We start from the raw sequence: 12,436 nt of genomic DNA, 5'->3' as shown, positions 1-12,436 counted from the left end.
TGCAGAAGATAATGCTGCCCTCTTCTTGTTTACAGTGTCCCCTGAAAGTGAGAACAGGTGTTTGCATGGCACTGTTGTAGCCAGCATCGCAAAATATTTACATGCCAGATGTGCTAAAGATTCATATGTCCCTTGATGCTTCAACCACCATTCCAGGGGACATGCGTCCATGCTGGTGACAGGTTCTGCTCAATAACGATCCAAAGCAGTGCAGACCAGCGCATGTTCATTTTCATCATCTGAGCCAGATTCTTAAATCTTGGGTCGAATGCTGTAGCTATCGTTAGAAATTTCACATTGGTATTTTCTTTGCATTTTGTCAAATTTCAAGCAAAAGGGTTCTTAAAACAAACAACGTGCTGGGTTGTCATCTGAGTCTGCTATAACATGAAATATATGGCAGAATGTGGTGAAACAGAGGAGGAGACATACAGTTTTCCCCCAAGGAGTTCCGTCTCAAATTTAATTAACACATTATTTTTTTAACGAGCATCATCAGCATGGACTCGTCCTTTGGAATGATGGCTGAAGAATGAAGAGGTGTGCAAATCTTTAGCACATCTGTCACGTAAATTTCTTGTGACGCTACAAAAGTGCCATGCAAACGCCTGTTCTCACTTTCAGGTGACATTGTAATTAAGAAATGGGCAGCATTATCTCTCGTAAACGTAAACAAACTTGTTTCTCTTACCAATTAGCTGCACAAGAAGTAGGACTAAGTGGAATTGTAGGCTCTAAAGTTTTACATTGTTTTGTTTTTGAGTGTAGTTATGTAACAAAAAATACTATATTTGTAAGTTGCACTTTCAAGAAAAGAAATTACACTACAATATTTGAGTGAGGTGAATTGAAAAATACTATTTCTTTTGTTTATCATTTTCAAGTGCAAATATTTGTAGTAAAAAATATAATGAACACTGTACGCTTGGTATTCTGTGTTTGTAATTAAAATCAATATATTTGAAAACGTCGAAAAACATCCGTATTAATTAATAAATTTCAGTTGGTATTATGTTGTTTAACAGTGTGATTAATTGTGATTAATTTTTTTAATTGCGATTAATTTTGTAGATAATTGTGTGAGTTAACTGAAACTAATCAACAGCCCTAATTTTAAGTGACTATTTGCCGTGTTATTGCAGCACTCTAGTTTGTTTAATACAAGTTTTTCATAAAGTGAAACTTTTTATTTGCCCATGCTATTTATTGGCTGATTTTTAAAAAGTATGTTTATTCTCAGTTTTGCCTATGTAAGCTCTTATTTTTCCATAAGCAATTTTAACCACACAGAGAAAAGCAAAAGTAAATTAAAACCCTTCGAGCCATCCTGATTTGTCTAGGACTATCCCAATATTCTTAAATCAGTCTGAGTAAAAGAGTCCTAAACAGTGTCCCAGCTCCTCTGTTGGATCAACATATACTTCCTCCCTCCACTCCCCCGCCCCCCCCCGGCCTCTTGTCTCCTACTTCTGGGGGCCCTCCCTCCCAGCTGCTGGGCTGGATGGCTGCTTGTTCCCTCCACCTGCTCTTAGTGCCTTGGACTGCTGTCTGCTTTCACTAGTGTCTCTTTTACCAAGGCTTAGAGCAGCTGGTGTCAAGCAGTATCAGATCCTCATCTTAATGCAGTGGAAAGCAGGATAGCTGAACCGAGAGGGTTTAGGAGGCCAGTTTTCCCCACCACAAAAAGAGAAATTAGGGAGGCAGAGAAATGTTGTGTGGTTTTTTTTTTTCCATGGTGTGAAGATGTGATGAGGATCCCGCCTCGCCTGTTAGGTAGATATAAAAAGCTCAGGAACAGCCTAAACTTATTCATATTTGAGGCGTTGTTTATATTCATGTCCACTATTACCTTAAATTCAGTAAAATGCACATACAAACCTCTGGCACCCCGTGAACCCCAGATTCTTTGGAGAATTATGTTTCGGAAGATAATGTTAGTAATAGAATTGAGTTACAAAATTCAGTGCTGTAATTCTACCCAATCTATTTAAATAATGAAGCACTGTTTAGACTTCAGGATTTATTAAAATATTTGAGACTCACACTGTCTTTAAGTTTTTTGACTGAATACATTACTGTAAAATTAATGTAGTTTTTTATTGGATTTATTTTACAGTTCTATTATTCATTGACTACCTTGGTCATATTAAGCTTGCAGGACGGGTTGTTGGGTTTGGAGGAGGAAAATAAGTATCTTTTTCCTGTGCTGCATGTAGAACACATTCTGTGTTTAAGACAATATGTTTTAAAATGTCTAGACTGCATGAATGGTGCTTTATTAGTCACATTCTGCATTTATATTTTGACATTAAATGAATTATCTTCATTCCAGGAAATGAAAAATAACCCTGTTAATATAGTCACCGAAGAGGACCTGAAAGAGGCTTCTATTTTAGAAAATTCATCTGCTAACAAAAAAGACAGAAAGGATGAAAGAAGGAAGAAAGCAACAGGTAAGGTATTTGGAATTATTTTTATTTCTATAAAGGAGCACCTGTCTGCCCTTGGCCATACTTATTTATAAAAGTACTCCCATTTACAACTCCACCGGTTTCATCTAACCCCCCAGCTGACAATAGTTAGGCAAAAAGTAAGCAATGAAAACCCCTCCTCCCCCCCAACTCACCATCCTCCTCCTTCGTCCTACTTTCCATATGGTAGGGGAAATTGATAGGTTTTGCAGGGTACTCCAAAACTCATCAAATCCAGACCCTTTCAGATGAATTCAGAGTGAGTTTTAAAGTCAGAGTCCTCTCCAAGCACAACTTGGTAACTTCCTCTTTGTTATGCTGCAAGATCATAATTACTTGAAGGTTCACAAGGTTGTTGTTTTTTTAATATGTTCTGGGCTAAATGCATACTGGGTCTAAATATGCATAGCTCCATTTAGCAAAAAAGTCTTACAGTAGATCTCAGTTTGCTCCAGAATGTAAATATACATAAAATCTTTCTAAACCTTTACAGTTTTCAGTAATCACTGAAGAACTTAAATCAGGCTAAACATAATGCAGTAAGTCTTAAAGACTTTAATAGGGTGATTCAGAAATTTGTTTTAGTCCCTCAATGTTGTGTCCTATTACAAGCTACCGAATCAAAACACTGATATATCTAGCTTAATTGGATATACAGTATAACCATATATTTAAATAGAACATTAGTTTCTACTCTCAAGAGATCAGGACTGAGTTGGCCTGGAAACCAAACTTATTCTCACCACAAGAGACAGCAGATTTTTCTAGGGCATAGTTGTTAAAGAGGAGTTTGAACTTTAATAGAACTGTCATAAATAAAATGACTTCCAGCCTTGCTTGTGTCTTACTCTTCATAAGCATAAACCAGGGGTAGGCAACCTATGGCATGAGTGCCAAAGGCGGCACACAAGCTGATTTTCACTGGCACTCACACTGCCTGGGTCCTGGCCACCGGTCCAGGGGGCTCTGCATTTTAATTTAATTTTAAATGAAGCTTCTTAAACATTTTAGAAACTTTATTTACTTTACATACAACAATAGTTTAGTTATATATTATAGACTTTTAGAAAGAGACCTTCTAAAAACGTTAAAATGTATTACCGGCACATGAAACCTTAAATTAGAGTGACTAAATGAAGACTCAGCACACCACTTCTGAAAGGTTGCCGACCCCTGGCATAAACTATGTGTGTGTATAAATATAGTCACATGCATACACATACATATTATATCATGCATCCTGGCAAATCTGCTTTAGTGATGTGGTGTTTTCTTTTTGGCCATTATGTAGCATGCATCAAGATGACCCACATCACCATGGTTTAAGGTTCTAGATACCATTATTACGTATACTGGAAATAATGACAGATACCACTTATCACCAGTTTAGATACTCTTAATGATGGACAGTTTTATATGTATGAAAGTCTAAAATATATCCATGGTGTGTCTTTGCATTGAAATTGAAAACAGACAATATAATAGCATTAATGGTGGTGGTTTTTGTTTTGTTTAAAAAAAAAAAAAAAAAAGGAAGGGCGGGGGACAGGGCTGAAAATCCTGCAGTGTTATAGTTCCTCTAACCAGGCTGTCATTGGATTTACAACCCACTCACTCTGTTGTCTGAAAATTACAGCCTGTATGCTGTCTTGTTCGTGCTCTCCACAGATCAGATCTTGGTTGCGCAGGTCGACAATATAAGCAACTTCTTTTGTGTGCTGACCCACAGTGTGAAAGATAGGAAGCAAATCATTAAAGAGCTTCTTTTAAAATAGCTTTTTATCTTTTCTGCTTATTATACTGTTAACTAAACAACCGATTCCTGCTCAATTTAATTCAGTCACAGTTCAAATAAACCTAAAAAAAGCCTGTTTTTTTCCTAAGAAGTTATAAGGTGCCAGGGCTTACCCAAATGTAAGTTGTTCCTAACCTACAGCTTAAGTATCACAGCTATCACTATAGGGTCCATGGACATGACTGAGCACCAGGGCTTGGGAATTCATATTAAATACATTGCCAGCAAATTGTACGGTACAAGCATTTGAATACTGCTTTTGTATGTTTTTCTTAAGCAATAGTAGAATTAATCCATTGGTTAGCCACTTGAGAATGTAATTATTTTTACATTAAAATATGAGGCCTAAAACTTCAAAGTTATTTCTTGTATGGAATGCAGTTATTACAGAGTATAAAATTTTGCAAATGAGAGAAACAGAAACAAGGGCAGAAGAATTTACATGGTGGAAAAGGAACATACTGAAAATTGAGATGCTATCAGCAATTCAATAAATGCTTATAGTGCAGGATTTTGTCCTGTAATGTAGAGTATTCATAAAATCATAGAAGATTAGGGTTCGAAGGGACCTCAGAAGGTCATCTAGTCCAACCCCCTGCTCAAAGCAGGACCAATCCCCAGACAGATTTTTACCTCAGTTCCCTAAATGGCCCCCTCAAGGATTGAACTCGCAACCGTGGGTTTAGCAGGCCAATGCTCAAACCACTGACCTATCCCTTCCCCGCTCATGACATGTTAAATACAACTGCAAAAATTTTGTTCAGTAGTTCAATTGTTCATCAGGGCTGACCTGCATTAATAAAAGCTTATTTTCAGCCATCAGGTTGCTTTTCTTGTGTTTTGAGGAATGATATCTGGTTTTGTCGTCTGTCGGGAGCAGTTATTTTACTAATGTTGTTTACATGACGACATTTGTAATTTGATATAAGGAATAGTCACATTTTTAGAAAGTTCCGTTTTATTTTAGTAATGAAGTGAAAACTAATAAGTTATTAATCAGTATGTTTCTTTGTTTTCATGTTCTTCAAATATCAAACTGTCACTAATCTGCAATATGAAATGTAGGTTCCATTCATGGTAGGTTGATAAGATTATTTCACTAGTATCTTTAACAGATAGTTCAGCCTCATTTGTTACCATAACTGTGAAAAACATCACATTAAGGGATAATGCTTCTGTCTGTACTAAACACATAATTTGCCACCAGAGGGCAGTGGAAGTGTGAGAGGAAGAGGTGGTGGAAATGCCAGAGAGATCAGGATTAAGAAAACCAAGAAGAAAGGAAGAAAGGATGCGGAGAGTGATGAGGAATCACAAGCAAGTAGCACAAGTTTGTAATTTTGTTTAACCAGTATCTACTTACACTGACATGCTTTATCTTCTGCTTTTGTAAGTCTTTGTGTTTCTCCCCATTATAGCTATCTGCCCAGATAAAATATCAAAAGATACTAGTGTGTTGAGCAGGTTAAATTGTATAAATGAAAATGTATCTCAGTATAAATTGTGGTATTGTAATATGCATTCATAGTGAGCATTGTCAGCAAATCTTAAAGAAATCAAAGTAAAGGGAATTAGAGCAAAATTGTTACTAAATTCAGGAAAATATAGAAAATAAACAACCTTGATTTCAAGATGCAGATCATACGTAGTCTTTAAATATCTGCTGAAAAACCCAGCAACTCTTATCTAGTTCCAAAGTTTAACTAGCGTAAATTAAGAAATCCTAGCGATGACTAGAAATAACTGATCTTTTTTTCCCTTGAAAAGGAAAACCTCCAGCCAAAAGTTTTAACTTTGATTCAGTGACCTATAGTGATTGCTATTGGAAAAATGAGCACAGTTACAACACTTCTGTTCTTTTCTAAATGAAGGGGGAAACTTGCTGTGCTATAAATATTCTAGCTTTTTAAAGGTGACTGTTATAATTGAAATGAGAGTGAAAATGCTCTCAGAAGTTTTATGGTTTACCCTGCTAATTCCGGTTATACAAGTCTCTTGAATCCCTAACAGTAACTAAAAGCTCTTTCAATAGATTTGAGTAGTTCATATAGAGTATGGTTATACTACAGCTGCTAGAATGCTTCTGTATCTGAGCCGCTACAGTACCATAGTGTAGCTACCACTTCATCAGCAACCTTTTCTGTCACAGGGATCAGCAACCTTTGGCACACAGGCTGCTTTGTTTACCTGCCGTGTCCGCAGGTTCGGGCGATCGCGGCTCCCACTGGCGGCAGTTCGCCACTCCAGGTCAAAGGGGACTGCAGGAAGCAGCGCGGGCCGAGGAATGTGCTGGCCGCCGCTTCCCTGTTCTATCAGTATGGTTAATCCACCTCTCCAAGAGACAATAGCTAGGTTAATGGAAGAATTTTTCCCTCAACTTAGCTGCGTCTACACAGGGTTTAGATCATTCTAAATACGGCACTCGGTGTGAAATTTTCATAGCCCTGAGTGACAAAGCTAGATCATTTTTAAATGTGGACCAAGCCATCGTGCAGAGGTGGCCAAACTGTGGCTCACGAGCCACATGTGGCTCTTTCACCATTAAAGTGTGGCTCGCAAGCCTCCTCCGCGCGTGCCCTCCCCCCCCCCACTGCACCTACTAGACTGGGGGAAAGGGGGTGGTGTGAGAAGCTCAGGACCTCTGCCTTGTAGTGGGGTGGTGAGGTAGGAACTTCTGTCAAGCGGGGAGGAGGGTCTCGGGGCTTCAGCCCTGCAGGCCACACCTGCCAGGGCTCGGGGCTTCAGCAGGAGTGGGGCAGAAGCCCCAAGCCCCAACTCCTGGCAGGTGTGCTCCAGCTCTCAAACTTCTGAAGATTGTTGTATGTGGCTCGGAGGGCCAGTAAGTTTGGCCACCCCTGCCATAGTGCGATAATTTTCAGACTGTTCATCTAGGTGAAATACTAGCAAGATGGGTTTTTTTTAAGTATAAGCCTCCATAGTTTAGTTTAAAATCAATCATTGCAAATGTTAATATGTAGTAATAAATGTGCTGAGTTTAATAGGATTTGGAGAGTGCTGTTTGGCAACGTTTTATCTATTGAGCTCTCTTTCTGATACTCAACTAGCTTGACTAACAGTATAAATTCAAATTTAACCATTTCCTCACTTCCAAGTCCTTAAATAAATAGCTCCACCTCTTCCTGTTCATTCAACCTTGTCTTTTATTGTTTCATCACCTCTATGCCACTACTCTGTCAGTGTTGCCATTCTTGATGCCTCATTTATCTGTTTCTTCTTCAAGCAGGTCTGCATTTCTTTTCATGTGTAAGGTGTAGCATAATCCCTTTCCTACTCTGCTTCTCCATGTCATTATCTTGCACTCCTTTTAATCCCCTGAAAACTCATTTCTTCTGCAGTGTCCACAATAAATGTCATGCTAAGTTTAAAAAAAAAAAAGAAAAAAAGAAAAGAAAAATACCAAGCCACCAAAATATGTTTAAGTTGAGTATCCATGTGATTGTATTGCTATAAACCCCCATTCCCTCCCTAATGCTTCTTGTACTCATTCATTGTGTTTTGAAATGTAGGTGATAACCTTGCATAAAGGGTGCTCGGTCATTTTATGTCTTGCTTTTGAGTGCTATACAAAAATATCTCAGCACTAAATAACAAATGTGAGAAAAATCTAGAACTGACATTTTTACCTTTTGTGGATAATTTATGAAATATATAGTAGAAGTTTTCAAGTCATCTGAACAGAAATATCAGTCTTTTTATTTGTGAGAGAGTTGTAACTGCATCAGTGGCAAAAGTCATATGGCTTAACATTCACTGCTCATCCATTTCATGTTAGGGGTCAGAGCTACCTGACATTGCAATGTCCTGTGCCACATGGGTAGCTTTAACTAAAATTATCTCAGTGTTCTGCCATTAAAATGTTGCTCATGGTCATTACAGGTAGGAATAAGCATCTGGAGATTCCTTTCATGTCACGGGAAGAGATTCAAGATGTTTTAAGGAACCATATACAGGACTGCCCCGAAGAGCTTATTACAGAACTTGCTGAACATTTAATACGGTAAGTGCACTAATTCATCTTGGTAAAATTAGGTGTTTAATGATTCATTCTAAATGAATCTCCTGCTTGCTTTGACTAGAAGAATAGTACTTTTTTCTCTGAGAGAGAGAGAGAGAAGTCAGAATTGTAGTGCTTGCTACTTGGTGTAGCTCACTCTATTATTGCAAACCTCCTGGCATATCAGAAATCTGTGCTGATACGACATTCTAGGAAATGCTGTTTCTGTATGGTGGCAGTTTGTATTACGTTATCTGCCAGCCAGCATATCCTGTACTGTGAGAGTGACCTTAGAAAAACCCACACCATTTTAAGTGCATCTTAACTGTCTGATCTGACATCAGTTCAGTGATCATTTGGAACAGTATATAAATAGCATCCTCACTGGACATCTTATATGCTTTTTTCCCCCTCTTGTTTTGATTTAGGGACAAGTTTTATAGGCCTGTGAAATTGAAAACATTGACAAGGACTTAACTAGATCATAACAAATTGTGCTGCCAAAAGTACCAGAAATACATAATATGCCTACATTTTAATAATCTATCATCACTTATGCACTATTACTTTTAGATACACTTTTTTCGCATTCTGGAACAGGAGTGTAACAGCCTTCTCATTAATAATGAATGTATTTGGATAAACCCTACTTTTTTTTTTAATAGTTTTAAGATCTTCCTTTTTTTTTCCTTTTTTCCTCTTCTGAGGTCCCTAACAAAGAGCTACCAGGAAGTGGTACGTTCAGTATTCGTGTCTTCAACCTCTTCTTTGTCTGGAGCTAGCAGGAGGCAGACCATCAAGGATTTGCAGGAAGAGGTTTCAAACTTGTACAATAATATCCGATTATTTGAAAAGGGAACAAAGCATTTTACAGGTACAACAAATACTTCCTTAAAAAAAAAAAACGAACACCTCAGTACTAGAAAGGTGATGACTTTTGATTATATTAATAAAAGAGCGACAAATTATTAAGGATGCAAACTATGCTGTCATTGAGTAGAGTCTGTTTTAGCAAAATCTAGTTTTATTTAAATGATTTCAATTCCAAGGAGGGAGAGGAATTTCAGTGGTACTGTAAGGTTGTAAAATGTATCTATGGGAAGTTTAGGATGAAACTAAGAACTGGGAAAGTACGCTGAATATGAGGAAAAGTATCCTGATGACATCTGTTTGATTATGGAATAGTCTCCAAAGTGAAGTAGTAGAACCCTCATCACTTCAGTCACTTAAAACATGGATGGACAAATCACTAGGCAATATACTGTAGTCAAGGCTTCTCAGATTTCTTCACTTTATGGACAACACCTTAATTTAGAGGGTCTCCCCTGCCATTCACACTTGCATAGCATCACTGTGGCAACTACAGTTTGTGCTTACATGTAAAAAGTAGCATTAGAGGAAAAATGAACTATTTCTAACTGTCTCTAAAGCAGTAAGTTGTCTGCCTTTTTGACATATATTAATCATACTGTCTCTTTTTGCCTTTCATTACATTTAGCCCTAGAATCTGTTCTTCTTCATCCTGCATGTGTTTCTGTGCAACTCCTTCCTGCACTGTCTGTTTAGTTCCCTGAAGGTGCTGCCTCTTTGCCTAGTTCCTGGAATCCTGCTGCTTTAGTCCCTTTTCTCCTGCTCTCCAGGATATTTCTGTCTTACGGTGGCTGGCAGCTCCAGTCTTATTTGTGGTTCAAGAGCTGTCCTCTGGCACCAGTTTCTTCTCCTCTTCATGTAGCTGCATTCCCTAGTAGTATCAGCTGCTCTGACTCCTCTGTTCCAGTTGCATTTTCAGGCCTCCAGGCTCTTGCTTGCAATGAGGAACTTTGGACCGCTGTAGAAGCAGCTGGAAACAAGAAGAGCTTGCACCACATGTCCAGCTACCTTTCTGTGGACCACCAGTAGTCCTTAGCCCATCGCTTAGGAACCACTGCTGTAGGGAAATCTGAACTGTCATGTGGGTGGATTAGACAACATAATAAGTTACTTTCTTAGAGCTGGTCTGCACTACGGGGGAAAATCGATCTCAGATACGCAACTTCAGCTACGTGAATAATGTAGCTGAAGTCAAAGTATCTAAGATCGAATTACTCACCGTCCTCACGGCGCGGGATCGATGTCCGTGGCGCCCCATGTTGACTCTGAAACTCCGTTCGGGTTGGTGGAGTTCCGGAATTGATATAAGCGCGTTCGGGGATTGATATATTGCGTCTAGATGAGACACGATATATCAATTCCCGAGCAATCGATTGCTACCCCCCGATACGGCGGGTAGTGAAGACATAGCCTTACTCTGCTTTTACTTACAGAAATTATATCTTACAGATGAGACACAAACTAATCTTGCCAAACACATGCTGAAGACAGTTTGTACAGACATCACAAATCTTATTTTCAACTTCCTTGCTACGGATTTAATGATGGCATCAGAAGATTGTACTGCCATTACAAGTGAGGTATGTAGATACCACTTTCATTCCTCTTTAAGGCAGTTTCATTTTAATAATCGCAGTATTAATGTTCTTTCCTAACTATTCACAACAGCTTTTCAGTTATAAAGTACTGACGTGAAGATGAGCCTAACATTTATTTGTAAAACAATATTGTTTTTTTCTCAGCAGGTCAGGAAAAAGATTTTAGGTAGATTACCTGAAGAGACCAGAGGTCCTTTAACTAAGCTACATACTTCTCTGAATGGCAAGGTACTTCCAGAGTTCAGATTATCCATTCTACTAATGTAATGCTAATAGCCACCTGAGTTAAAGATTCGGATGGGTGATTGCTGTTGCTGTGAAGGCTGCATACAAATATCCTCAATCCAAATTCTTGTAAATCAGTAAGAATAAGTCAATCTTCATCCCATAAACATTTTTAAGAGGCTTAGGGGTAATCTCAATTTATGATGTTGGCAGTAGAGGTTAAAATGCAGTTTCTTAAATTTTATTTAGAACACTTGATATTTCATGTATCCTCCCCCTAAAATTCTTGAGCCCTCACCTCTGTAGGTATTTAGGCATCATAATCATTAAATTGTGGACTATAGCAGCTGTAGAACAAAACTGGAAAAAACAAGTTAGTGCCTAATGTACAAAAAAGGCTTATCATATTTTTCTTAAGAAAAGTAGATACCATGTATACTCATTCATAAGCCGAATATTTTTGGTAAAAAAGGTGACGCCTCAAAGAGCGTCATGAAAACTACTTTGACTGTAATACCTGGAGGCTTAACTTCTGTTCTACAGCCGCTTGATGTCTGCCTGAACAAACCCTTTAAAGACAGGCTACGCAAAATGTGGTCTGAATGGATGTGTTGAGGCATGGCCAAGTTGACAAAAGACAGGAATCTTACGAAGCCTGAAATCAATCTGGTCGCCCAGTGGATCAAGGACGTGTGGGTGTCCATTCCCTCGGAAATGATAGAAAAATCATTTGGAAAATGCAATATCAGCAGTGCACTCAACGGGTCAGAAGATGATGCCATATTTGATGATGACACAAGAGGCTGATGATGAGAAGGAATCTGAGTCTGAAGACGACACTGCCACTATCTACGATGACAATGCGGGTGCAGCTGTGACTGAAGCCGAGTTTAATGAACTGTTTGGTAAATCAGAGACTGATTCAGACTTTGAAGGATTTTAAGACTTTTTAAAGTCTCATATTGTTCTAAGTTACTTGTTTTAAATATCCATTTACTGATGTTAAATATTGACTGTAATTTTGAAGGTGAATACATATTTGTTCAGTTGTTATAACAAAAACAGGTTTTTCTTTAGGTTACATTAAAATAATTCTTGCAAAATGTTGAGTGTTATTTGTGATGCCAGCTTTTCAAATGTAGCAGCGGTTGGCAAACTTTGGCTCCCGGCCCGTCAGGGTAAGCCGCTAGCAGGTCAGGAAATTTTGTTTACCTGAAGTGTTCACAGGCAAAGGAAGTGGCTCCGCAGTGCCCATTGACTGGGAACGGCAAACCATGGACACTGGAAGCTGAGAGGCTCCGTGCCTGTGAACGCCCGAGGTGAACAAAACGTCCAAGCCCACTAGAGGCTTATCCTACCGGGCGAGGAGCCAAAGTTTGCCAACTCCATAAACATAGGGTCGGCTTATGAAAGGGTCATAGAGTTTTTGCTATTTTTACCTAACCATCTTGGGGGGTCAGCT

The 12,436-nt window shown here is 38.6% G+C and overlaps 1 protein-coding gene across 2 annotated transcripts in view; it reads left to right on the top strand.

The window, feature by feature from the left end:
• UFL1 (UFM1 specific ligase 1) overlaps positions 1–12,436 on the top strand; it is a 45,096-nt gene that overhangs the window by 26,879 nt on the left and 5,781 nt on the right. For both annotated transcript variants that reach the window (XM_050949256.1, XM_050949257.1), the window contains 6 exons: positions 2,333–2,453; positions 5,474–5,596; positions 8,164–8,284; positions 8,989–9,155; positions 10,601–10,731; positions 10,897–10,977. In XM_050949256.1, coding sequence (XP_050805213.1) covers positions 2,333–2,453; positions 5,474–5,596; positions 8,164–8,284; positions 8,989–9,155; positions 10,601–10,731; positions 10,897–10,977 — 744 coding nt within the window. The remainder of the gene's footprint in view (positions 1–2,332; positions 2,454–5,473; positions 5,597–8,163; positions 8,285–8,988; positions 9,156–10,600; positions 10,732–10,896; positions 10,978–12,436) is intronic.

Source organism: Gopherus flavomarginatus, chromosome 4 (assembly GCF_025201925.1).
Source record: "Gopherus flavomarginatus isolate rGopFla2 chromosome 4, rGopFla2.mat.asm, whole genome shotgun sequence".
Classification (NCBI taxonomy): domain Eukaryota; kingdom Metazoa; phylum Chordata; order Testudines; family Testudinidae; genus Gopherus; species Gopherus flavomarginatus.
The sequence above is the reverse complement of the archived record's forward strand: the minus strand, read 5'-3'. Positions and strand labels throughout refer to the sequence as shown.